The following is a 24,605-nucleotide window of genomic DNA, read 5'->3' as shown; positions in this document are numbered from 1 at the left end:
CATATCATGGGACTTCTCTGCCTCCATAATTATGTGAGCTAATTCTCATAATAAACCCGCTCTTATAAATCTATCTATCCATTCATCCATCCTATTGGCTCTGTTTCTCTAGGGAGCCCTGACTAATACAATTTGCCTCCAAACCACTTATTACAGTAGGACACTTAATATTTGTTAAGTATTTAGGTATAATATTTGAAAACTTGCCTTAAAAGAAACTTTAAGTAGTTGAAAAGCATTATTCATTTATACATAGCTAATATCATATTTATAAATGTTCCTATTTATTCATAAAAGCAACTACTCAAGAACATTACCCTATTTCCAGATATTCATTTGTTAATAATCTGGATTTACACAGATTTAGATGACTTTGATACCCAATTAGGCTACACTTATGAAGGATCACCTAAAAACTGGTTCTAAGGGTGGTAGTCAAGCCTTTAGCCTCGCTCTGTTGTGACATCCCAGACAGCTGAGCAGATGGGAGGAGCAGACCCAAGCACAGGCCGCAGGCTCTTACCTTCAGCAACTTCATCAGTCCTTCCAGCTGGACCATCAGTTCCCGCCTGCTCTCCTGCAGGGCTGACATCCTCTGTTCCAGCTCATCCTTCCTTTGCCTGTCCAAGAGAAGAAGCCCATCAGAGAGAAACAGAAAATGTTTCTTGTTTGCTTGTGTATTTATTTTTTTTAGAGACAGAGTTTTGCTCTGTCACCCAGGCTGGAGTGGAGCAGTATGATCATGGTTCACTGTAGCCTCAAACTTCTGGGACAAAGTAATCCTCCCACTTCAGCCTCCCAAGTAGCTAGGATTACTGGTGGGTATCACCAAGCCTAGCTAACTTTTAAAAAATTAGCTGGCTAGTCTTGAACTCCTAGCCTCAAACAATCCTCCTGCCTTGGCCCCCCCAAAGCACTGGAACTGCAGGTGTGAGCCACTGCACATAGCCATTAATGTGTATTTTATATCTACATCTTCTCCTATACAGATTTCTTATCCATACTGTTTATTGATGTTGTATATTATTATTTAGCTGACTACCCAAAATATTTTATGCTTTGTTTCCAAAACTGGATTTTTAGGGTGGACTAATTGTCTTCTAGTCTTCATACTCCCTCAATTTCCAGTGCAGTAGATCCTTGATAAGGAAGAGTTACTCATTCAGTCTTCTAGGAAGACTTCCTTCTTTGAATCCAGAGCCTGGATGCAACATTCTTTCTCTGTATTGTGCATGACCAAACAATTATAACACAAGGTGAAAATGAACAAACCACGGTTATATGTAACAACAAGGAAGGATCCTAAAGAGGAATCCTAGGGGTGGGAAGGAGGCCTCAAAAGACTGCATTTTTTTTCTTTAAAAAATTTTTTTAATTTTAAAGCTGTGGGGTACAATTCAGGGTTAGGTATAGAGATGTTCATTATGTAGGTACCCCCCTCCCCAGCAGTTTCCCACTACTGTCAATCCTGCCCTCCCCCCTCCTTGGCGGTTTCCCACTACTGCCAATTCCTTTCTTACAGGTACGTCAATTGTTCAAGGTCCACTGATGAGTGAGAACATGTGGTATCCAGCTCTTTGTTTCTGTAACAGATCACTCAGTGTTATAGACTCTAAGTCCACCCAAGTTGCTGTGAAGCTCATAATTTTGTCCTTCTTTATGGTTGTGTAATTTTCCATCATGTAAATGTATATTTATTTATCCAGTCCTCTTTTGATGGGCAGCACAGTTGGGTTCATGTTTTTGTTATTGTGAGTAATACTGCAATAAACATGCATGTGCAGGTATCTTTTTATGGAGTGATCTTCCTAGTAGAGGGATTGCAGGGTCAATGGAAGGTCAATTTTTAGATCTTTTAGGAATCCCAAACTGTTTTCCACAGAGGCTGCACTAGTTTACACTCCCACCAACAGTGTAGAAGTGTTTCCTTTTTCCCGCATCCTCTCCAGTATCTGTTGTTTTTTAAGTTATTGATAATGGCCATCCTGAGTGGAGTTAGGTGACTACATATTTCTATTATGCTTAAAAATAAAAATGAAACATTTTATTATATAGGATGACAATAATGTGGTTATACTGTTTTAAAAACAAGAGAGTGATAAAACAAATTCTGAAAAGAGGTTCATTCTGTGGGGAAGGTGGAAGCAAGGAACTAAGTTAAGGAACGACATTGTTTTAACAATATAAGAGTTTCCAAATTGGACATGGGTTCATAGGTATTCATTTCCTCATTTTGCTTCATATCATATACATTTATGACAGACATTTGTCATACAAATTATCATTACAAACCTACCATTAAAAATAAAGACAAGCTACTTGGAAGGCTGAGGCGGAAGCATCGCTGGAGCCCAGCAGGTCGAGGCTGCAGTGGCCAGGAGTGGCCACTGTACTCCAGTCTGGGCGACAGAGTGAGACTCCAGCTCAAAAAATAAAAAATAAAAAAATATAAAAAAAATAAAGACAACCCTGGTGGTCAAGATGCATAACCATTAATCCTACAGATGAAATTGTTTCGTTTTATTATGCTAGCTAGGTATTGGCAGTCCCTGGACTCCTGTATATTGATCAACATCAGAAGGATGTCAGTTACCTATAAATGAATCCTGCCCTTCACATGCCTTTTGATAAACAAAAGTTCTTAATATTAATGAATTTACCAACTTCCTTCATTGTTAGTAATTCTGAGGAATTATTTTCTATTCTAAAATCCTAAAGAAATTCTCTTATGTTTTCTTCTAGAAGCTTTCAAGTTTTATATTCATGTCTAATCCATCTGGTGTTGGCTTTTTGCATACAGCAAGGTAGAGAGCCAGTATGTTTTGTTCATATGCATAAACACTGTGTCAGTATACTTTTAAATGTTCCCTCCTTTCTTCAGTGACATAGAAGCTACTTTTGAGACTAAATACTTTCTTATTGCTCAAGCTTTAGACTCTCCTTGGACTTAGATTAAATTCCTGCTTCTTGTTGCCCTATGTGAGACCCCCTAGACTCAGCCCTGTGCTTGCTACATCTATGATACTTTTCAGATTTTTCCAGCTTAACTGAGTACTTTTAGCAATCCAAGTTCCAGTTCCAGTTAGAATCAAAGATGACAGTTTTTTTCTCTTCTAGATATAAAATAGTCACTAGACAACAGGTGCATCTCATGCTGATAGCCTAGACTTACCCTCTGCCCAAGTCAGCAGCATTTGTTTTCCCATTCCTCCTAGTAAGACATCAACTGTACTAACATCCCAAGTGTGTGGCAGTGAACTACAGAGCAAGCAAAATGTCATCCCAAGTAAATTTAGAAATTAAGATAAATGTTCAGGAGAATGAGAATCTCTATACATCTAATGATTTTCATCTGCACAGTTTACATTCTTCATGACTTACTAATGATATAAATCTAAACAGTAGGATACCTAAGGAAAAACAAGAATCTCTGTTCTCTGGGAAAAGAAATCATGGTTGAGAGGCCAAATTACCAAAGGAAGAGCTTTAGAAAACAAAGGTATCCATCTATGCAGAATCCCAGATCACAGCAGATTAAAAACCTACCTAAGCAGAAAGAACCCACTATTTGGAAATGTAGAGATCTGGTGAGAATCAAATCACTAAACTTAGTTTCCATAATGTCTTAACTTACAGAAGAGTATATACACACACACAGTTTCTAAGACTGATGGGGAATAAATCCCTAATAATGGATCAGATCACTCTCATGCTATGCTCTCCTGAGAAGACTTCCCCATTCCTTCCAAAACAGCATCAACTGGGAAGCTGCTCTCTATTCCCATTTTGTTTCTATGTCCCTGGTTTCTTAACCTTGAGACAGTTTCTATTTACGTAGAAGTGATGGTGCAAGGGACTCCCACGTGGTTTCATGTCTCAGAGGATGTGCATAGGAATAGGAAGCATCCTTTTTTTTTTTTTTTTTTGAGTCAGAGTCTCACTCTGTCACCCAGTCTGGAGTGCAGTGGCATGCTCATGGCTACTCTAGCCTTGGCCTGCTGGACTCAGGTGATCCCTCCACCTCAGCCTTCCAAGTAGCTGGAACTATAGGCATGTACCACCACACTCAGCTAATTTTTAAAATTTATTGTAAAGATGAGGTCTTGCCAAGTTGCCAGTGCTGATCTCGAACCCCTGGGCTCAGGCAATCCTCTCGCCTCTGCCTCCAAAAGTGCTGGGATTACAGGCATGAGCCACCACACTCAGGTGCATAGTCAGAGTATTACTGACTACGAGGTGCCAGGAGAACAGATTCATAGGAAAAGGAAAGCTTTATTCCTGCCAACCACCTCTAAAGTCAGACTCATAAGTAAGGTAAGGAGAGAGACCACACCACAACAGTTTTCAAGCAATCACAGAAATAGAAACGCTGCTCTGCTGGTCCTTGAGCTCAGAAACTGGTATTTACCTCATTCTGTGATGATGGCTGAAGTTCTCAGAGTGATTAATAATGAAACACAAACATGTGAAACAAAAACCTAATGGGTGGGACTTGCTAATGGCTTGTTCTGACAGGGCTAGTTATACTAATATGCAGATTCCTTTGGGTTTCTGAGCTAAGTTCCTACCAAAGCAGATCCCAGTTTGGAGACAGTGGTGCAGTATCCCTACTTACCTTAGCAGCCGCAGTTCTGCCAGCAACGTGGGGTTCTGCTGGGCCTTTTCAGGAGTGGGTTGGGAAGCCTGCTCATGTTCCAGACGGAGACGCTGAATCTCTTGCAGGATTTCTCTAGAGAGGATGGACAGATGAAAGACGGCTGCACAATGCTTCTCGGCTCGCTCTCTCCTTCTCCCTGTTAGAAGTTTCTACTCTAGCAGTGCCTGCTCTACCCATCTTGTTCTGCTTCCAGTTGACCAAGATGTGAAATGGACACCTTCTTGATATTGCTTCTCTTGACATTTCCTCAGCAAAACAACCCTTTGTGGTAGGAAAAGTCATAAAAATACTCAAGAAGTTGAAAAATCTCCACAAAAGGTAAATGACAGCTGGAATGCTTTACTTACTCTGTCCCTCTCAGGGGGAAGGAAAAGAGAACTCCTTGAAACCTCCTGATGCAGGCAAGCCCTAAACTGACCTCTCCAGGTCTTCCCTGCCCTCTCTCTTTCCCTGACTGACCCCGACTGGTGGACAGCTGCTGTTTCCTCTACGTATGCTGGCTGTATTAGGTCGGGTCTCGTTCTGACTTCTACAGTTCAGTGCAGTGTGTTGTCTGGTATCTGTGCCTTTATTTATTTTTGAGTTGGAAGTCTCACTCTGTCACCCAGGCTGGAGTGCAATGGCATGCTCATGGCCACCCCAGGATTGACCTGCTGGGCTCTGGTGATCCTTCTGCCTCAGCCTTCCAAGTAGCTGGAACTACAGGTATGTGCTACTACGCTCAGCTAATTTTTTATTTATTGTAGAGACGAGGTTTCACCAAGTTGCCTGGTCTGGTCTCGAACCTGCAGACTCAGGCCATCCACTTGCCTCGGCCTCCCAAAGTGCTGGGATTACAAGCTGAGCTACTGAGCCTGGCCCTCCAGGACTTTAAATGACCTTTTGATGAGAGACCAGAGAGGTACATGTAGCATAAAAGGTCAGAACAAGATGACTAGATACAACAAAATGCTGCTGGGAAGTAAAGTGGACCAAGCAGTTGTGAGAGGGGAACATGCTGGTGTGTGGGAAGAGGCCCTGGGAAAATGAATCTACCTGAGGGTAAGTGAGCAGGGCTTTGGACTACCAGAATCAAGGGCATGTGCAAATGAGCATCCAGGGCATTTATTGGACTTGGGCTAGACTATAATCACTGAGGTGGGATCTTCCTTTGTGTTCAAAAGCCATCTAATCTGCAAAGAAAACAAGAATCAGATACACACAATATTCCTGGACTTTAGAAACAGGCTCGACTTCTGCCTTCTTACCTGTTCTTGTTTTCCAGTTCTGCAATAAGCTGTCTTTGTTGTTTGTTGGCATCAAAGTTAAAGCTCAAGTCAGTGGGAGGATGAGTCTAAAATGGGAGAAATTTTTTTTCCTTATTTAAATATATCCAGAGTCCCAGACTGTTGACTTTTTAAAAACAGATTTTGAGTTATAATTTACATACTGTAAATTTACCCATTTTAAGTATATAATTCAATGAGTCTTAGTAAATTTAAACAGTTGTGTAACATCACCATAGTCCAATTTTAGAACATTTTCCATCACCACAAAAAATTCCCTCATGCCAGTGTCATCAACTGCTTCGCACACCCCCAACGTCAAGCAACCACTGATCTTTCTGTCTAGTTTTGCCTTTTCTAGAAACTTCATATGAATGTAATCATACAACACATAGTCTTTGGTTTCTGGCTTCCATTAGCATGATGTTTTAAGGTTAATCCAAGTTACTCCATGAACCAGTAGTTCCTTTTTAAAAATTTCTAAATTTATTTTTTAAAATGAGACAGGGTCTTGCCCTGTTGCCCAGGCTGGTCTTGAATTCCTGGCCTCAAAATGATTCTCTCGCCTCAGCTTTCTGAGTAGCTGGGATTACAGATGCACACCACTACACCTGCCCTAGCAGTTCTTTCCTTTTCATTGTTGAGTGGTAGTCTGCTGCTTCTGGCCTTTGGTTATTACAAATTAAGCTTCTATGAACATTTATTTACAAGTATTTGTGTTCATATATTTTCATTTCTCTTGGGTAAATATGTAGGAATGGGATTGCTGAGTTATACAATAACTCTATATGTAACATTTCAGAAAGTGTCGAGTTGTTTTCCAAAGTGGCTACACCATTTGACAATCCCACTAATAATAAACGCAAGTTCCAATTTATCTACAGCCTTACCAACACCTGTTACTGTCGTTTTGGTTTCAACTATCCAAGGTACGAAGGTCCTAGTAGTAGTGAGCTTTTAAAAAATGGAGATATAATACCATAAAATCTACTTTTAACATGTACAATTCAGTGGTTTTTAGTGTATTTATGAGGCTGTAAAACTATCATCACTATCCTTTTTAAAAAAATTTTAAATCAGGTCTCACTCTGTCACCCAGGCTGGAGTGCAGTGGAATGATCATGGGTTACTGAAGCCTCGAACTCCTGGGCTGCAGGGCTCTACCCTCCTCAGCCTCTCAAGTAGCTAGGACCACAAGCATGCAATCCCATGCCTGGCTAATTTTTTTTTTAATTTTTGTAGAGACAGGATCTTGCTATGTTGAGTAGGCTGGTCTCAAGTAATCCTCTTGCTTTGGCCTCTCAAAATGCTGGGATGACAGGCGTGAGCCACCGGGCCCAGCATCCATTACCACTATCTAATTCCAGAATATTTTCATCACCCCCAAATGAAACTCCATGCCCACTAATAGTCACTCCCTATTCTCCTCCCCACACCCCCTGGCATTCACTACCTACTTTCTGTCTCTATGGATTTGCTTATTATGGGTATTTCATATACATAGAATCATACAATATTGACCTTTTATGCCTGGCTTCTTTCATCTAGCAAAATGTTTTCAAAGTTCATCCATGTTATATCATGTATCAGTACTTATTCCTTTTTATGGCTGAATAATACTTCTCTATATAGACATATCACATTTAATTTATCCATTCAACATTTGATGGACATTTGGGTTGTTACTACTTGGCTATTTTGAATAGTACTGCTATGAACATTTGTGTTAACTTTCTATTCCTCTTGAGTATATATCTAGGAGTGGAACTGCTGGGTCACAGGGTAACTGTCTCCTGAGAAACTGCCAAACTGTTTTCCAAAGTGGCTGCATTATTTTACATTTCTGACAACAAGGAATTAAGGTTCTGTTTTCCCACATCCTTGTCAACACTTGTATTGTCCATCTTTTTGTCATTCTAGAGGGTGTGAAGCAGTATTTCATTGTGGATTCTATTTTTATTTCTCTATTGATAATACATTGAACACTTTCATGTGCTTATTGGCCATCTGTATATCTTCTCCAGAGAAATTATGTGGCTTTGATTTGATTTGCATATTCACTGCTATTTCTGATCCTTGTTACCTCTTTTAAGAATATGGCAGCCAATTAACACAAAACAGAAAAATGGATGGCTACATGTTGTTTCCCTTTTATTGATTAACCAGAAGAGAAGCTCTTGATGTGGGCTTGGTGACACTATGCTTCACTCTAAGGTTCTGCCTGAAACATGATCTATCATGAAGCAGAATCCTTGTTTCCCATCTATAGCTCGAAGATTCAAAAAGTTATTCTTTTCATGTGGCAATAACCAGGGGCAAACAGCACAGCAAATCTAGGTAGGAGGCTTTTTTTCCCCAAATTATTAAATATTTTTCTTTTTTTAAAAGAAAAAAGATTTTTCTTCCTCCAGAGAAGTGTGGACCGGCAGCCTGCTGAGTAAATTTTCTATACTGCATTCATAGCCTTGCGAGAGCCTGAGTTGAGCCTCAGAAAAATGGCATGCTTGAGACTGAACGTGGCTATGAATAATAGGATGTCATTCCTGAAAACTGAAGTTAAAAGTAATGGCTCCTTGAGACCAGGGAAAATTACAGACAAAGAGAAAGGAATTTGCTTCATATGACAACAAATAGAAACCCTGTGGCATTTCACTGGAAATGTCTGAAGAATCTTTCTGGGTTTGAGTGACTGCAAAGCTGAGGTATCTTCTGTAGAGGAGCTTAATACATGCATCAAAAGTCATTATCACTAAAGATTCCTAACCAGGTCAGAGTCTTTGGCTCCAAGAAGCACTGTAACTCAGATATGAAGAAGTGGGTGTGGAGAAGATTCCAATCCCGACCAGCAGTTCCCGGGGTCACTGGCTCTGGCAGGTTGTGCTCTTCCACCTGCATGTAACACCAGGCAGAACTCCCCAGTAGTGAGTGTCTAACGATGGCTTATTTCATTCAATAAAATTTTAAATATAGTCAAATGAACATAAAAAACAGAGAAACATAAGATTTTGTTTATTTATTCCTGCACGCACCAATGTGCTCCTTTGGCAAGGGAGAAAAAAGAGCCAGGGACCCCTTCCTAAAATGCCTTCAGGATACTGGACAGAAAAAGACAGAAGGGGATTTATTAGTTTATAAAGACTTTGGCCAGAAGAGACCTGAAGATGACTTCTTTCAAAAATTAAACAGACTGTGCATTCATTTATTTAACAAATATTTCTGAGGTGCTCCTATGTGCCGAGCACTGTTCCAGCAGCTAGGGATGCTGTGGTGAATAAGACATAATCCCCACTCTCAGGGAGCTTACATGACACTGAGAGAAAAATAAGAAACAAAAAATAAATAAATACAGATATTAGAAGGGGTAAACGCGATAAAGAAATACCAGGTTTTGAGACCAGCCTGGGAAACTTGGTGAGACCTCATCTCTACAATAAATAAAAAAATTAGTTGGGTGTGATGGCACATGTCTGTAGTTGCAGTTTCTTGGAGGGCTGAGGTGGAAGGATCACCTGAGCCCAGCAAGTTGAGGCTGCTGTGGCCGTGAGTGTGCCACTGCACTCCAGCCTGCATGACACAGTGAGACTCCAATTAAAAAAAAAAAAGGAAAGAAAAAGAAAAAAGAAATACAGGGTAATGAACTAGAGTGAAGTGGGGCAGAAGGCTGAAAATGAGGTGATTAGGAAAGGGCTCTCAGAGATGCACTCACTTCTCAGAGAAGTGAGGAAGCAAATCAGGTGCAAGTCTGAGGGAAGAGCCTGCGGGCAGAAAGCAGGGAAAGGCAAAAGCCCCACAGCTGCTCCAGGGTGGGGTGTTCAGGTATGTGCTGAAGGAGTAGAGGGAGCTATGGTAACAGTGGCAGGCCACGTACTGGCAACGGAAGCTTGGGCCTAAATTACACAGGGCTTCATGGAGAGAAGTTTCTATTTCATTCTGAATGTGGGGTAAAGCCACTCTAGTAGAATGCCAAACAAGGGCACATAAAATCTGATTACATTTTTTTTTTTTTTAAGTTAGAGCATCACTCTGTTGCCCAGATTGGAGTGCAGTGGCATGACCACGGCCACTGCAGCCTCGACCTGCTGGGCTCAGGCAATCCTTCCATTTCAACCCCTCAAGTAGCTAGAACTACAGGCCCACACCAACATGCCCAGCTAAGTTCCTTTTTTTTTAAAGATGAGAAAATATAGTTTATTTAAAAAGTAAATGAGAGAGAGAGAAAGAGAGAGAGAGAGAGAGAGAGAGAGAGAGAGAGAGAGAGAGAGAGGAGAGATTCACCTCCCCAAGGTAGAGAACGGGCCAAAGGCAGGAAACATGGTAATGGCCATAGCTCAAAGAGCACATGGCCATACCAGAGTCTAGTAAGGCAATGGCCAAGTTTTTTATTTCATTGTAGAGATGAGGTCTCACCAAGTTGCCCAGGCTGATCTCGAACCCCTGAGCTTAGGCAATCCACTTGTCTTGGCTTCCCAATGTGCAGGAATTACTAGGCGTGAGCCACTGTACACGGCCTGATTACATATTTTTAAAACACGGTTCTACATTTATGTAGATAAATGACTGAATAATAAATGGAGAAGAATGGACACATTTTCCATAAAGAAGAAATTAAAATAATGTATGTATATACTCTGCCCTTAAGAAGGTGGAGCCTAAATCCCCATTCCTTCAGTGCAACCTGCACATAGTGACCTCCTTCCAAAGAGTATAGTGGGAAAGGGGGAAAAGGATAACTTTGTATTGGAGAAACCTGACAAACACTGCTAGGAGATCAAGATCAACATCAATGGCAACACATCATGTTGACAATAAGCACCTCTTGATACGGCAGGATAAAATGGCACTTTACCTCTTCCTCCACAAAACCCGTAACCCTCGTTTAATCAAGAGAAAGTCATCAGACAAATTCCAATTAATAGACATGTACAATATACTTAGTACTGACTAGTTCTCCTTAAAATTGTCAAGGTCATCAAAAACAAGTAAAGTCAGAGAAAATGTCACAGCTAAGAGGAGCCTAAGAAGATATGACAAATACACGTAGTGTGGTATCCTGGATGGAAGCCTGAAACAGAACAAGGACATTCGATAAAAACTAAGAAAGTATGGGAAAAGTACGGACTTTGGCTAATAATAAAGTATCAATATTGGTTCGTTAATTGCAATGAACATACCATACTAATACAAGATGTTAATAATAGGGGAAACTGGGTGTGGAATATAGGAAATTCTCTATACTATATTTGAAATCTTTCTGTGAATCTGAAACTGTTCTGAAATAAAGTTTTAAAACACAAACAAATAAACAACATCGCTTTGGCAACTAAGTGAAGAATTTACTGTAGTGGGATAGGAAAGAAAGTTGGGAGACTGGTTAGGAATCCTAGCTTTACTACTTATTGGTCATGTGGTCTTGAGTTATTTTATTTTACTATACCTTCATTTTCTTGTCTGTGAAATGGGAATATTTATAGGTAGTGATATGGAGAGAATATAATGATATAATGCAGGGGACAGCACAATGCTTTACAAATGCTACAACTCAAAATAAAATTATATCTAATAAATGTATTATATCTTCTATGTGCAAATCTAGCAGGTAGTAAAGCCAGAACTATAAGTAAATGAGGACAAATAAACACTGTGAAGCTTACATAAAGGGCATATGGTTCTGGGTTTAGGGAAATCCTGGAACCTCTGTAGTCAAGGCATTATGTTCACGCTGCTAAAATTCAAGGAAGCTCCCAGGCCCAATGAGTGATTCAGGAGTTGTATCATCTAGAGTAGGAGAAGCCCAGGAAAAAAATTATAGTTGAAGGCCTCTTAATTGAACTCTACTTAGTGAACATAGCAGGTACAATGTAACGGTCTCTAATCCCTCTGGGAAACACAGTAACTGCTGCCCCTGGCTCACGGCTAGCAGCCTACACTCTTAATATTTCCATATACTTCTCTTCCTATCAGTTGAGTTGCATGCCTAGGAAAATTAGCTGCTTGTTCCTAGTTGTACTTGCTATTATGTACTTTAATTAAATATCACATAAGCCAATGAGATACAAGGATGAAAAGACAGTTGCTATTTCTATGAAAACCAAGTTGGATAAATTAAAGACTCAATAGAGATGAACTTCTAGAATAAACTGCCACTGAATTAGCTGAAGGCGAGACAGCTTTAAAGATGTGAAAAAATTAGAAAGAGAAATGTACTCTTGCATCCCAAGAGCTATTAAGTTATCATGAGAGCACTTTATGCAAAGGAGACAACCTGGAACTCCAGAGGACCTATGTGCAATGAGTGGGCTTGGTACTATGGCAACACACACATAAGTATGTACACAGAAATGTTAAGCGATGTGGGTACTGTTTTTATAGTTCCCTATTTTAATTTAGTTAAAATATATTATGGACGGTTTAAACTCAGAGAAAAACTAATATATCTCCATATACTCAACTAAACAGTTATCAAGATTTTTGACACATTTTCTTCATTTATTCCATACTTTTTTCTCTTTGCTGAAGTATTTTTACCTCTCCCTTCCCTTGCTCCCTTCTAGAAGACCTAAAGGCAAGCAAACTCACGTCTAGATCCCAAATGGTTCCTGATTCATGTGGAAGGAAACCTGTGAAACTTCAACTCAATGATTATGGTGCAAATGGAACCACATGTATAACAGCCCTATTCTTGGAATCTTTTCTGGTAGTCCAGAGCCAGCCTAAACATTCAGTGAACATCCTGAGGCAATTGTGTATTGAACCAGGTTCACTGCAAAAACCTAGTTGGGACCAATTCCCAAGGAGCTCAGAACAACCCTAAGGATGGTATCACACAGATAATTCATTTGCTTCCAGGTCCCTGGACTACTTAATTCTCTCAATTTTTCTTTTATTCAACAACATATTTACTTACTGAAATTCCTTTTTTTAGAAAATAATAATATATATTTATTTAGAATGTCCTGATGTTAGTAAAAAGTTCCATTTCTTGTCCCTTCTGTGGCTACAGTCAGTTAAAACTGTTGCTCCTTACTGCAGTTTTCTTTTCCTTTTTTTTTGAGTCGAAGTCTCACTCTGCCACCCAGGCAGGAGTGCATGCTCACGGCCACTGCAGCCTCGACCTGCTGGGCTCAGGCAATCATTCTGCCTCAGGCTTCCAAGTAGCTGGAACTACAGGCCAGTGCCAGCATGCCCAGTTAATTTTTTGATTTATTGTAGAGACGAGGTCTTACCAAATTGCCCAGGCTGGTCTTGAACCCATGGGCTCAGGCAATCCTCTCACCTCCACCTCTCAAAGTGCTGGGATTACAGGCATGCAGTCACTGCGCCTGGCACCTAACTGCAATTATTGGATGTCACATTCTGAATATTATTCTATACCTGTGGCTTCATCATCATTATATAGCCTATTTGATAAAATTATGCTGACAGCTTTAATAGGCAATGTCATGTGCTAAATGAGTTTTCCCTGGTGACCAATATGGACATTACCACTTAATATCATGTGTTACAGCAGTGAAGAATTTGGCCATATCTAATCAATTCTTTCATGTAGGTCTCATGTCATTAAATAGAATTGGTTTTTCAAGAAGTTTCTTGGTCACCTCTGAAATAATAAACAAAAAACTCATCAGTGCCTTAACAAAACTTACAAAATTGAAAAGTATCAAATTCAAAGCCAGGGTTGCTCTCTTTTTTTTTCTTCTTTTTTTTTAGTTGGAGTCTCTGTCACCCAGACTGGAGTGCAGTGGCCGCTCCTGGCCACCGCAACCTCGACCTGCTGGGCCCGGCGATCCTTCCGCCACAGCCTTCCAAGTAGCCGGAATTACAGGCATGCGCTACCATGCCCGGCTGATTTTTTGATTTATTGTAGAGATGAGGTCTCGCTGCCCAGGCGGGTCTCGAACCTGCGGGCTCAGGCAATCCACTCACCTCAGCCTCCCAAAGGCGCAGGATTACAGGCTGAGCCACCGAGCCCGGCTTGCCAGGGTTGCTTTCAATAAGTGAAACCTGAATCCCAAGGAAGAACTATTTTCTTCAAGGACACTCAGGCATCATAGGCATTACTAAGCTATGAAAATATAAAGTTTCCTAGAAAGTTAGGACAGAGATAGTATTTAATCCACACTCTGGCTAGGAAGATAATTACACGCACCTTTTCAACCTTCCCCTAAATACTTTTTCTGAACATATTCCAGATGAACCAGGCTACAGAAATCAAGGAAACTTCAGGATTTACATTTTTGAGCTTTTAACTAAGCCTAGAGATTTAGCTTTTATTTGGCAAGCTTGACTAAAGTCTCAAGAATATTTAGTCTTTTCTAGTCCAAGGTGAGCTAATAAGGGACCTACTGAAGGGCAAAACATGGCCCGAAAGAGTAAAAGTATAGGTGCTTTACCAAGTGGCAGATTACGGCGAGGAACTTTATGACTAACAGGGAAACTAAAATGACTGCCTTGTGCCCTCTACCTAAACTAACGGTTCTCAACTAAAGGTCACGTCTAACATGTCAGGTGACTCTGGCTTATCTCCAGTTTAGAAACATACTCTCAGTCAGTGCTCATCAATCTTAGTTACATGTTACAATCACCTGGAGAGATTTTAAAATCTCAGTGCCCAGGTTGTATTATCTAAGACTAATTAAATCAACCTCAGTATTTTAAAGTGGGCTCAGACATCAGTATTTTAAAAAACTCCTCAGGTAATCTCAATGTGAGGCCAAGGTCGAAACACTGCTCTAACCAATCAGAGTTCTTGACCTTGTTGAAAACAGACAAAACTAGGGCATTGTAGAACATCCCCTACACATTTAAGAAACAACAATTTATATAATACTAAGTACTGAAAATGTTGGTCATGTATAAGTCAAAATCATTGGTTATTATATATCTGACTAAAAATATGAAAAGTAATCTCAGGAGTATTTAGAGTATACTAAATTCTTATATATATATAAAGTCACATAACGCTATATTTGAATCTCAAGTCTAGCTGTGGGACCTTGGGCAAGTTGAGTTTACTTTTCTGTATCTCAATTTCTTCTTCTATAAAATCACATTAAGAATCATATAAGCCGGGCTCGGCGGCTCAGCCTGTAATCCCACGCCTTTGGGAGGCTGAGGTGAGTGGATTGCCTGAGCCCGCGGGTTCGAGACCCGCCTGGGCAGCGAGACCTCATCTCTACAATAAATCAAAAAATCAGCCGGGCGTGGTAGTACATGCCTGTAATTTCGGCTCCTTGGAAGGCTGAGGCGGAAGGATCGCCAGAGCCCAGCAGGTCGAGGCTGTAGTGGCCAGAAGTGGCCACTGCACTCCAGTCTGGGCGACAGAGTGAGACTCCAAGTCAAAAAAAAAAGAATCATATATATGGCTGGGCTCCGTGGCACAACCTGTAATCTCAGCATTTTGGGAGGCCGAGGTGAGTGGAATGCCTGAGCCCATGGGTTCTAGACCAGACTGGGCAACTTGGCGAGACCTCGTCTTCACAATAAAATAAAAAATAGCCGGGCATGGTAGTGCACACCTGTAGTTCCAGCTACTCGGAAGGCTGAGGTGGGAGGATCACTGGAGCCCAGAAGGTCGATGCTGGGGTGGCCATAAGTGTGTGTGCCACTGCACACCAGCCTGGGCAAAGGAGTGAGATTCCAACTGAAAAAAAAAAAAGAACCATATCTATCTTACAGAGTTGTTGTGAGAACCAGAGGTAAATTTTCTAAAATATCTGTCATAGGGTTATAAATACAGGTGGCTCTCAAAATGGTAGCAATTGCTTCTATTGTTAGGTCAAAGCAGAAAGGAAGGGTAGCCTCTGGGGGAAAGAGACTTCTCAAATGCCACAGAAGCATAAGGTGGATGAATTTAGGAGACAAAAGGTCAGAGATCATCTAATAGTTAAATAATAATCAAGTACCTAATAATGAATGCAATTGTTAGGTTGAATGGATGGATACACTGAAGCCAGAGCAAGAAAAGCCAAAAAAAGAAATAGGGACCCAAGGGTAGATAAGAGTAAATCTTTACTATTAGCAAATGAAGGCTCCCAAGAATGGAATCCATTTACTATTGCATGAGAATAAGGTGTTGAAGTCCCTTCAATCTAACTTCTTTTACATGGGCATTCTTTCAGGTTCAGGTGGACTCACAGAGCTCCATTATTATTATTATTATTATTATTATTATTATTATTATTTGAGTTGGAGTCACACTCTGTTACCCAGACTGGAGTGCAGTGGCCACTCCTGGCCACTGCAGCCTCGACCTGCTGGGCTCTGGCGATCCTTCCACCTCAGCCTTCCAAGTAGCTGGAACTACAGGTGTGTGCTACCATGCCTGGCTAATTTTTGATTTACTGTAGAGATGAGGTCTCACCAAGTTGCCCAGGCAGGTCTCGAACCCCCGGGCTCAGGCAAGAGCTCCATTATTTTTAATGAGATGAGACATATCTGCAAAATACAGGGTAAGAAACAAGACTCCTTTAAGTCAAACTGGGCAAATGTTATAAAACCAAGGAAAGCCAATACAGTAAACTGTAATCCAGCAGTGCACTTCTGGAGCCTCCTAAAAAGAGACTGAAGGCTTCCATTTGTATGAACGTAGCAGGATGAGTCCCAAAGAGGTATGCCTGACATCAGCTAGACTTTCTTGAACTCCCAGGGGCAGACCGAATCATTCAACCTCACTTAGACCAACTGGAGAGCTGTGGATTATTAACCTCTCAAAAATCCAATAATGTTGTTTAAGGCAGTGGTTCCCAAGCTCACTGTAAATCAGAAGACTAGGAGTATTCATTTCTTTTTTCAATAAGATCGATGAGCTCTAAATCCAGAGATTCTGACTCAGTAGGTCTAAGGAAAAGTCAAGAATTTATATATTTTTAAAATGTTTCATACATGATTATAATATGTGGCCAGGTCTGACAATGTCTATTGTAGAGGAGGTTGGAGTTATTGAACATGTGCAAAACACCACTGGACACGGTTCACCTTTAATCCCAAGAAGCCATGAGGGTATTTCTGAGACGGTGTATGCCTGGAGCAGCTGACAAAGATGATGGGACTGTGAAGTCTGGGAGACCACTATCTGAAAGAAAGCTTCTCAGAAATGTTTTAAGTGTGAGGCAGTATGATAGTGGGTGATAGTTTCCTCTTTCTTCCAAATTTTCCATAATTTTTTCATAAAGGAAAAAAACTCCTTTAAGGTAAACAATGTTTGCCTCCAATACTGAAGTTTGTAAAGAAACTCGAAGAATTTAAGAATTTGTTGTTATTACTATAATTGACCACACATTCGTTTTAATTTTTTTTAAAGGAACTTAGGCACTTCAGGAAAACAAATGAGCTCTCTTGGCTCATCTAAGCAATGTAAAATGTCTTTTGTCAAAGGTCACCCTGAAGAGGTTTCCGTGGCCACGCTCCCCATGTAGGGAGAAGCTATGGCATAGATGCTGAAGCAGACTCTACAGGGTGCAGCGCTGGCTGCTCAAATGATTTAACGGTGTGGAAGAAGGTCTTTGAAAAAAAATCAATACAAAGCCTATTTGGCAGGCTATAAATACACTCTTTTGAGCACTACACCCACTTTATGCAAAGCACTTGTATCAGTGTGAGATTAGAGGATTAGAAGTCTTCTATTTAACAGAACTCTGGTCAAGAAGAAACCTTCCTGAGAGGCTCAATATTTATAAGATCACTACACTTTGCAAAATAAACCGAAGCTGAAAGGGACCATATCAGTATTCAGTCTCAAGACCATTTTAACAACAATCATTTTCATAAGAATTAGAGAATTGGCATAAGAAACTATCAGATGTAAAGAGACTTATCTTGTTTGCAGTAAAGGAGCACTGGAATCTCCTTTTCAGGGTCAAATGGCTTTGAAGCTCTTATTTACAATATTTTAAAAGTATGGTGTAAAGTCAGTAAGACCATACAATGGCATTAGATAGGCTGGGCACGGTGGCTCATATACTGAACTTTTTTTTTTTTTTCCAAGTTGGAGTCTCACTCTGTCACCCAGACTGGAGTGCAGTGGCTGCTCCCGGCCACCGCAGCCCCGACCTGCTGGGCTCCGGCGATCCTTCTGCCTCAGCCTTCCAAGTAGCTGGAACTACAGGCGCATGCTACCACACCTGGCTAATTTTTTTTTGGATTTGTTATAGAGATGAGGTCTCACCAAATTGCCCAGGCGGGTCTCGAACCCACGGGCTCAGGCAATCCACTTACCTCAGCCTCCCAAAGTGTGGGATTACAGGCTGAGCCACCGAGCCTGGCCCATATATTGAACTTTTAAAATTCAACCACAGGATGGCCCACATCAACAAATTAATCTATAAATTTTAATTTCTAAAATAACTTGAACAGTTGTGACTGATTGTGGGCACAGCTAGGGTTTAACTAATTAAATACCACTTTTCTTTTTCTCAGATATTTTTTCCCATTCTGCTCCATTTCACTAACCTTTAGAGTAGTAATTTTAAAGTCAGGTATGCAACCTAACATTAGATTCTCAAGAAAAGGATTTTGAAATCTAAACAAACCCATAGGGAAAAATTACTTTTTTGGGGAAGAAAGAAAGCAAGAGTCCCCATTTGTAGCATTCAGAACACTACCTGCCATGAAGAAGAAAACATAAATTGGTCCATATTTCTAAAATTGGCATACTGAGTTTGTATAATATGGCCCTGTGTGAATTGGCCTGCCTAACTTCATTCCAGTATTGTTCTCTGAGCAATAGCCACAGTGCCATCCTTCAGGTCAGAGAAACTCCAATCTCAGGGCCTTTACATATGCTGAAATATCCCACTGGGCACACACTCCATTCTTTATCTGGTTAATGCTAATATAGTCTGTTGTTTTGGCTTCAGGTCATTCCTTCTTCCATCTCACTCTTTGCTTCTAAGTTTAATTCCTTTTCTCCTGAACTACAGCCTTCAGTAGTTAAATCTCAGTAGTTAGGAGACAGAATAATATCCCAGTTCCACAACTGACCACTTACAAAACTATGTGCTCTCTTTGAGGCTTAGCTTCCTCACAATATTGATTTCAATAATAAATTAGCTAATACATGCAAAGCACTTAAAATAATGATCGGCACAAAGTAAATATTCAATAAACATTATTATTAGGATTATTCTTTTAGTATAAATCCTTTTTTTTTTTTTTAGTCAGAATCTTACTCTGTCACCCAGGCTGGAGTGCAGTGGCATCTCCACGGTCACTGCAGCCTCGACCTGCTGGGTTTAGGCAATCCTTCGGTTTCAGCCTTCCAAGTAGCTAGAACCTCAGGTGTGCGCCATCACACCCAGGTAATTTTTTTGACTTATTGTAGAGACGAGGTCTTGCCATGTTGCCCAGACTGTCTCGAACCTGTGGGCTCAGGCAATCCTCTTATCTCCACCTCCCAAAGTGCTGAGATTACAGGCATGAGCCACTGTGCCCAGCTTCCAGTATAAATCTTTTTTTCTTTTTTTTTTTTTTTTTTTGAGTTGGAGTCTCACTCGGTCGCCCAGACTGGAGTGTAGTGGCCGCTCCTGGCCACCGCAGCCTCGACCTGCTGGGCTCCAGCGATCTTTCCACCTCAGCCTTCCAAGTAGCTGGAACTACAGGCGTGTGCTACCACGCCCGGCTGATTTTTTAATTTATTGTAGAGATGAGGTCTCGCTGCCCAGGTGGGTCTCGAACTCACGGGCTCATGCAGTCCACTCACCTCAGCCTCCCAAAGGCCAGTATAAATCTTATTGTGACCTTTCTCAGTCCTTGCCAGGAAGGGTCTTTATTTCTTCTTTTACTTTTAACAGTTTAGCTAGTTCCTTTCAGTATATTAAGGAATTGTCCTTTTTCATAAGGAAAATTCTTAAAGTTTTATCACAAACATTGGCAACATGGATGTAATCAGATGTTTTATTTATTTATTTATTTTTAAATTTTGAGTCAGGGTCTCACTCTGTTGTCCAGGCTGCAGTGCAGTGGCATGATCATGGTTCATCGCAGCCTCAAACTCCTGGGCTGAGGTGATCCTTCAGCCTCAGCCTCCTGATTAGCTGTGACTACAGGTGCACACCATCATGCCCAGCTAATTTTTTTTTTTTTTTTTTTGTAGAGACAAGGTCTTGTTATATTGCCTAGGCTGGAGAGGTTTTATTTTGAAATATAAGGTTGTTTTTTTTTTCTTTTATGAAGAAATTGTTCTATTGTTGCTGTGGAGAAATCTAATACTCAGTCCTTTGCAGGTAATATACTGACTCTTCTCTGGTTGCTTTTTGAGAATCTTGTCTTTGTATTCTGCAGTTTCATGATATGTCTAGTTGTAGAATTATTTTTATTTATCCATTTTGAGACTCATTGTGATGTTTTAATCTGAGGATTCGTGTCTTGAATAAATTTTAGAAGCTTAGTCATTAATTCTTCAAATAATTCCTCATCCTAATTCTATTTTCCGTTTTGGAATTCCAATTAGATGACCGCTGGTTCTTTGTCTTCCATGTCTGAACACCGTGTTTCAGATTTTCCCCTTCCTGTGTTGTTTTGGGAAATTTTCTTATATTTTCAGTTCACTAATTCTCTATTCAGCTGTGTTGAATCTGACATTTAACCCCTCCACTGAGTTTTAAATTCCAGTAACTTTTGTTTTTTAAACCTCAAGTTCTATTTGGTGTGTTTTAAACTCTGATCTTTTCAGATAATATTTTATCATGATTTTTAGTTCCTTCTTTTAGGTCTTTAGAAATTTTTTAAAAAGCTATTTTATAGCCAATAACTCTAACATCTAAAATCATTGAGTTGGACTCTTTTGGTGGGAATATTGTTAGGTCTCAATTGAGATTGTAAGCCAAAATTTGTACTTTGCTTCTGCTAGATGCCTTGAGGTTAATTTTAATGTTTAAATTTCACCTTTGTGTTTCTCTAACTATGAAGTACTGTAAATGTAGCCAATACAAGTATAAACAGGCCCTAAGGCTTTGAATTTCCAGAGGAGATGATTTCTTCCACTTCAATAAAAAGAGATCTATATGCTCTCTTATCTCTGTCCTGACAGCTGGTTGTCTTCTATGCCAAACATATTTATCAAGAATGTAATGCTTCAAGGGGTCTACCTTCACGTGAGAGCCTCATTTCTAACCCTCCACTTTGCATATAACCAAGGTTTTGTCCATAGAACCTCACGACAATAAAAATCCAAGCACAGGGCAGGAGCAGCAGTAGTAGTGGCAGCAACAGTAGCACTTGGGCTACTTTGGTTTTCAGTTACTTTTCATTTCCAGGAAACTGAATTCTCTTCTATTTTCAGGTCCCAACTCAAGTAATACTTTTTAACAGAAGCTATCCCTTTCTCTCCAGAATAGATCAGGTACCTGCTGTACCCTTTCATAGCTCCTGTATTTTTCTTGCCTACAATAATTTGTTTAGTAGTGAGATTATTTATTTATTTATTCACTTTGTATTTATTTATTTATCTATTTTTCCGAGTTGGAGTCTCACTGTCGCCCAGACTGGAGTGCAGTGGCCACTCCCAGTCACCGCAGCCTCAACCTGCTGGGCTCTGATCCTTCCGCCTCAGCCTTCCAAGTAGCTGGAACTATAGGCACACACTACCACACCCGGCTAATTTTTTAATTTATTGTAGAGATGAGGTCTTGCCAAGTTGCCCAGGCGGGTCTCGAACGTGCGGGCTCAGGCAATCTACTCACCTCAGTCTCCCAAAGCGCGGGATTACAGGCTGAGTTACCGAGCCCGGCTCTGTTTGTTTATTCTTCTGTTTATAAATATGTGGGCTATCCTAGCTATTATGAAAAGAACTGCTATGACCATTCCTGTACAAAGTTTTTTGTGGACATATGTATTTATTTCTCTTGAATGAATATCTAGGAACAGAACTGCTGGGTCATAGGATAAATGTTTATTTTTTTAAAAAACTGTCAATAGTTCTCCAAAGTAGCTGTACAATTTTACATGACTATCATCAATGTGTAAGATCTTTGGTTGTTCCATATGCTCTCCAACATTTGGTGGTGTCAATCTTTTTCATTTTAGCCATACTAGTGGGTACGTAGTGGTATCTCATTATGGTTTTCATTGGCATTTTCCTGATGATAAATGATATCAATCACTTTTTCATGTGCTTATTGGCCATTTGCATATCTTTTTTTGTGGAGTATCTGTTCTTTTGCCCATTTCAAAAATTGGCTTTTCTTTCTTTCTTTTTAAAATTGAGTCAGAGTCAACTTATTCTGTCACCAGGATGGAATGCAGTGGCACAATCATGGCTACTGCAGCCTTGACCTGCTGGGCTCAGGCGACCCCTCCGCCTCAGCCTTCCACGTAGCTGGGACTACAGACATGTATCATCATGCCCAGCAAATTTTTTGACTTATTGTAGAGAAGAGGTCTCACCATGTTGCCCAGGTTGGTCTCAAATTTCTGGGCTCCGACAATCCTCTCACCTTGGCCTCCTAAAGTGCTGGGATTACAAGCATGAGCCATTGTGCTCAGCTGGTTTTCTTTTTATTGCTGAGGTACAGGACTTCTTTATATATTCTGTCCTTTGTCAGATATTTTTTGCAATATTTTCTTTTAGTTTATGGTTTGCATATCTCTTAATAGTATCTTCTGATGAGCAAAAGATTCATATTTGATAAGATTTAATTTATCAATTTTTAAAATAGTTTGTGATTCCTGTAAATTTGCTAATACATCTTCATTTTTATTCATAGGAGACTGAATAGATTCTCCTATGCTTTAGTAGCTTTACAGTTTTAGTTTTTATGTTTAAGTTTATATGTACATACATTTCAAGGGGACTTATTTGTATCGTGTGAAGAAGCAGTTCAGATTCTTTTTTCCCTCACGTAGATATTTAGTTTTCAACAGCATTTGTTAAAAAGATAGACTTTTCCTGTCTGAATCGCTTTTGTATCCTTATTGAAAGTTGTTTGACCTTACACAGGTGAGTCTATTTTATAGATGTTCCATTCTGTTCCCTTGATTTATTTGCCCATCCTTTTGCCAACCTCACTTTCTTGATTACTATAGCTTATAGTATGTCTTGACGTCAGGTAGGGTTAAGTCTGCCAACTTTGTTCTTCTTTTTCAAGACCATTATGGTTATTTTAGGTCCTTTGGTTTTCCAAATACATTTTAAAATTAGTTGCCAATTTCTACAAAAAAGCCTGTTGGGATTTAGATTGGTATTAAATCTATAGATCAATTTGGGGAAATCCACCATCTTAAAATATTGAATCTTTCAATCCATAAGTATGTCATATCTCTCCATTCATTTAGATTTTAATTGCTCCTAACATTGTTAATATAGTTTTCAGCCTGCAATATCTTTCATTAAATTTATCCATAAATATTTGATAGTTTTAATGCAATGGTAAATAGTACTTTCCTTAAAATTTCATTGTCTAATTGTTCATTGCCAGTAGACAAAAATACAATTGCTTCTTGTACATTTATGTATTTCATATCTTTTAACACTGCTATAAGTTTACTTACCTGTTCTAGTAGTAGTATTTTTGTAGACTTCCTATACTCAATCATGTCATCTTCAAATAAAAACTGCTTTTCTTCTTCCTTTCCAATATCTACGCCCTTTTCTTTTCTTCTTGTCATGTTGCATTAACTAGGTCCTCCAGTATAATTCTGAATAGAGGTAGTAAAAGTGGATTTCTTTGTCTTGTTCCCAATAATAGGGGGAAAATGTTCCAAAATTTAACCTTTAAGTGTGATCTTGGCTGTAGATTTTTGTAAGTATTCTTTATTACAGTGAGGAAGTTTCCTTCTACTTGTAGTGTGTGGAGTTTTATCATAAATGAGTACTATATTCTGTCAAATGCTGTTCCTCATCTGTTGAAATTATCTTATAATTTTCTGCTTTAAACTGTTAATATGGTGAGTTATGTGAGTTGATTTTTACATATTAAATACATTTACATTATTATGAAATATTGATTATGAAATATTATCCTTTTTACGTATTTCTGGGTTCAATTTGCTAATATTTTGTTAAGGATTTTTGCACCCATGTTCATGACAGAATGTAGCCAGAAATTTTTGTCGCTTGCAGTGCTCTTGGTATTAGTCACAGTGGCCTGATAAATGACAGAAAGTGTTCGTTCTTCCTCTATTTTCTCAGTTTGCATACAATCGATACTATTTTTTTCTTAAGTATATGGCAGTATTCAACAGTTAAATCATCTGGGTTTGCAGTTTTCCTTGTGAAAAGTTAATTATGAGTCCAATTTTATTAACAGACACAGAACTATTTGATTTTCTATTTATTCTTTTGTTATTTTTATTAATTTGTGTCTTCCAAGGAATTTGTCCATTTCATCTAGGAAATTTATTGGCAAATTTATTGGCAAAAGTTGTTCATAATACTACCTTTTCATCCTTCTAATATCTGCAGGATCTGTATTAATGTCCTTTCTTTCATTCCTGATATTGGTAATTTATGTGTTCTCCTTTTTACTTGATCAGTATTAGTAGAGGTTTATAAATTTTATTAATTGTTTTTAAAAACTAAATTCTGGCTCTATAATTTTCTCTTCTTGATTCTTTTTTTTTAAATAAAGAGAACATTATAGATAAAGGTCTCTTTAATCTCCTGCCTAAACATACTCCCCGCCTTCTTCTGTCCCTAAGGGACTCACTCTCCTGAATTTCATATTTACTATTCACCTACTATTTGTATA

General features: G+C 39.5%; 1 protein-coding gene across 1 annotated transcript in view; it reads right to left on the bottom strand.

Moving 5' to 3' along the window:
* The window catches only part of LOC103265989 (dystrobrevin beta-like), a 69,896-nt gene that overhangs the window by 5,976 nt on the left and 39,315 nt on the right, over positions 1 to 24,605 (bottom strand). The window contains exons 5-7 of the mRNA XM_008063631.2: positions 5,905 to 5,990; positions 4,616 to 4,729; positions 524 to 620 (exon numbers count right to left, since the gene is read on the bottom strand). Of these exons, the coding sequence (XP_008061822.1) occupies positions 524 to 620; positions 4,616 to 4,729; positions 5,905 to 5,990 (297 nt within the window). The remainder of the gene's footprint in view (positions 1 to 523; positions 621 to 4,615; positions 4,730 to 5,904; positions 5,991 to 24,605) is intronic.

The sequence above is a fragment of the Carlito syrichta genome, unplaced genomic scaffold (genome assembly GCF_000164805.1).
Source record: "Carlito syrichta isolate Samal-C Ts95f unplaced genomic scaffold, Tarsius_syrichta-2.0.1 Scaffold306971, whole genome shotgun sequence".
NCBI lineage: Eukaryota > Metazoa > Chordata > Mammalia > Primates > Tarsiidae > Carlito > Carlito syrichta.
The sequence above is the reverse complement of the archived record's forward strand: the minus strand, read 5'-3'. Positions and strand labels throughout refer to the sequence as shown.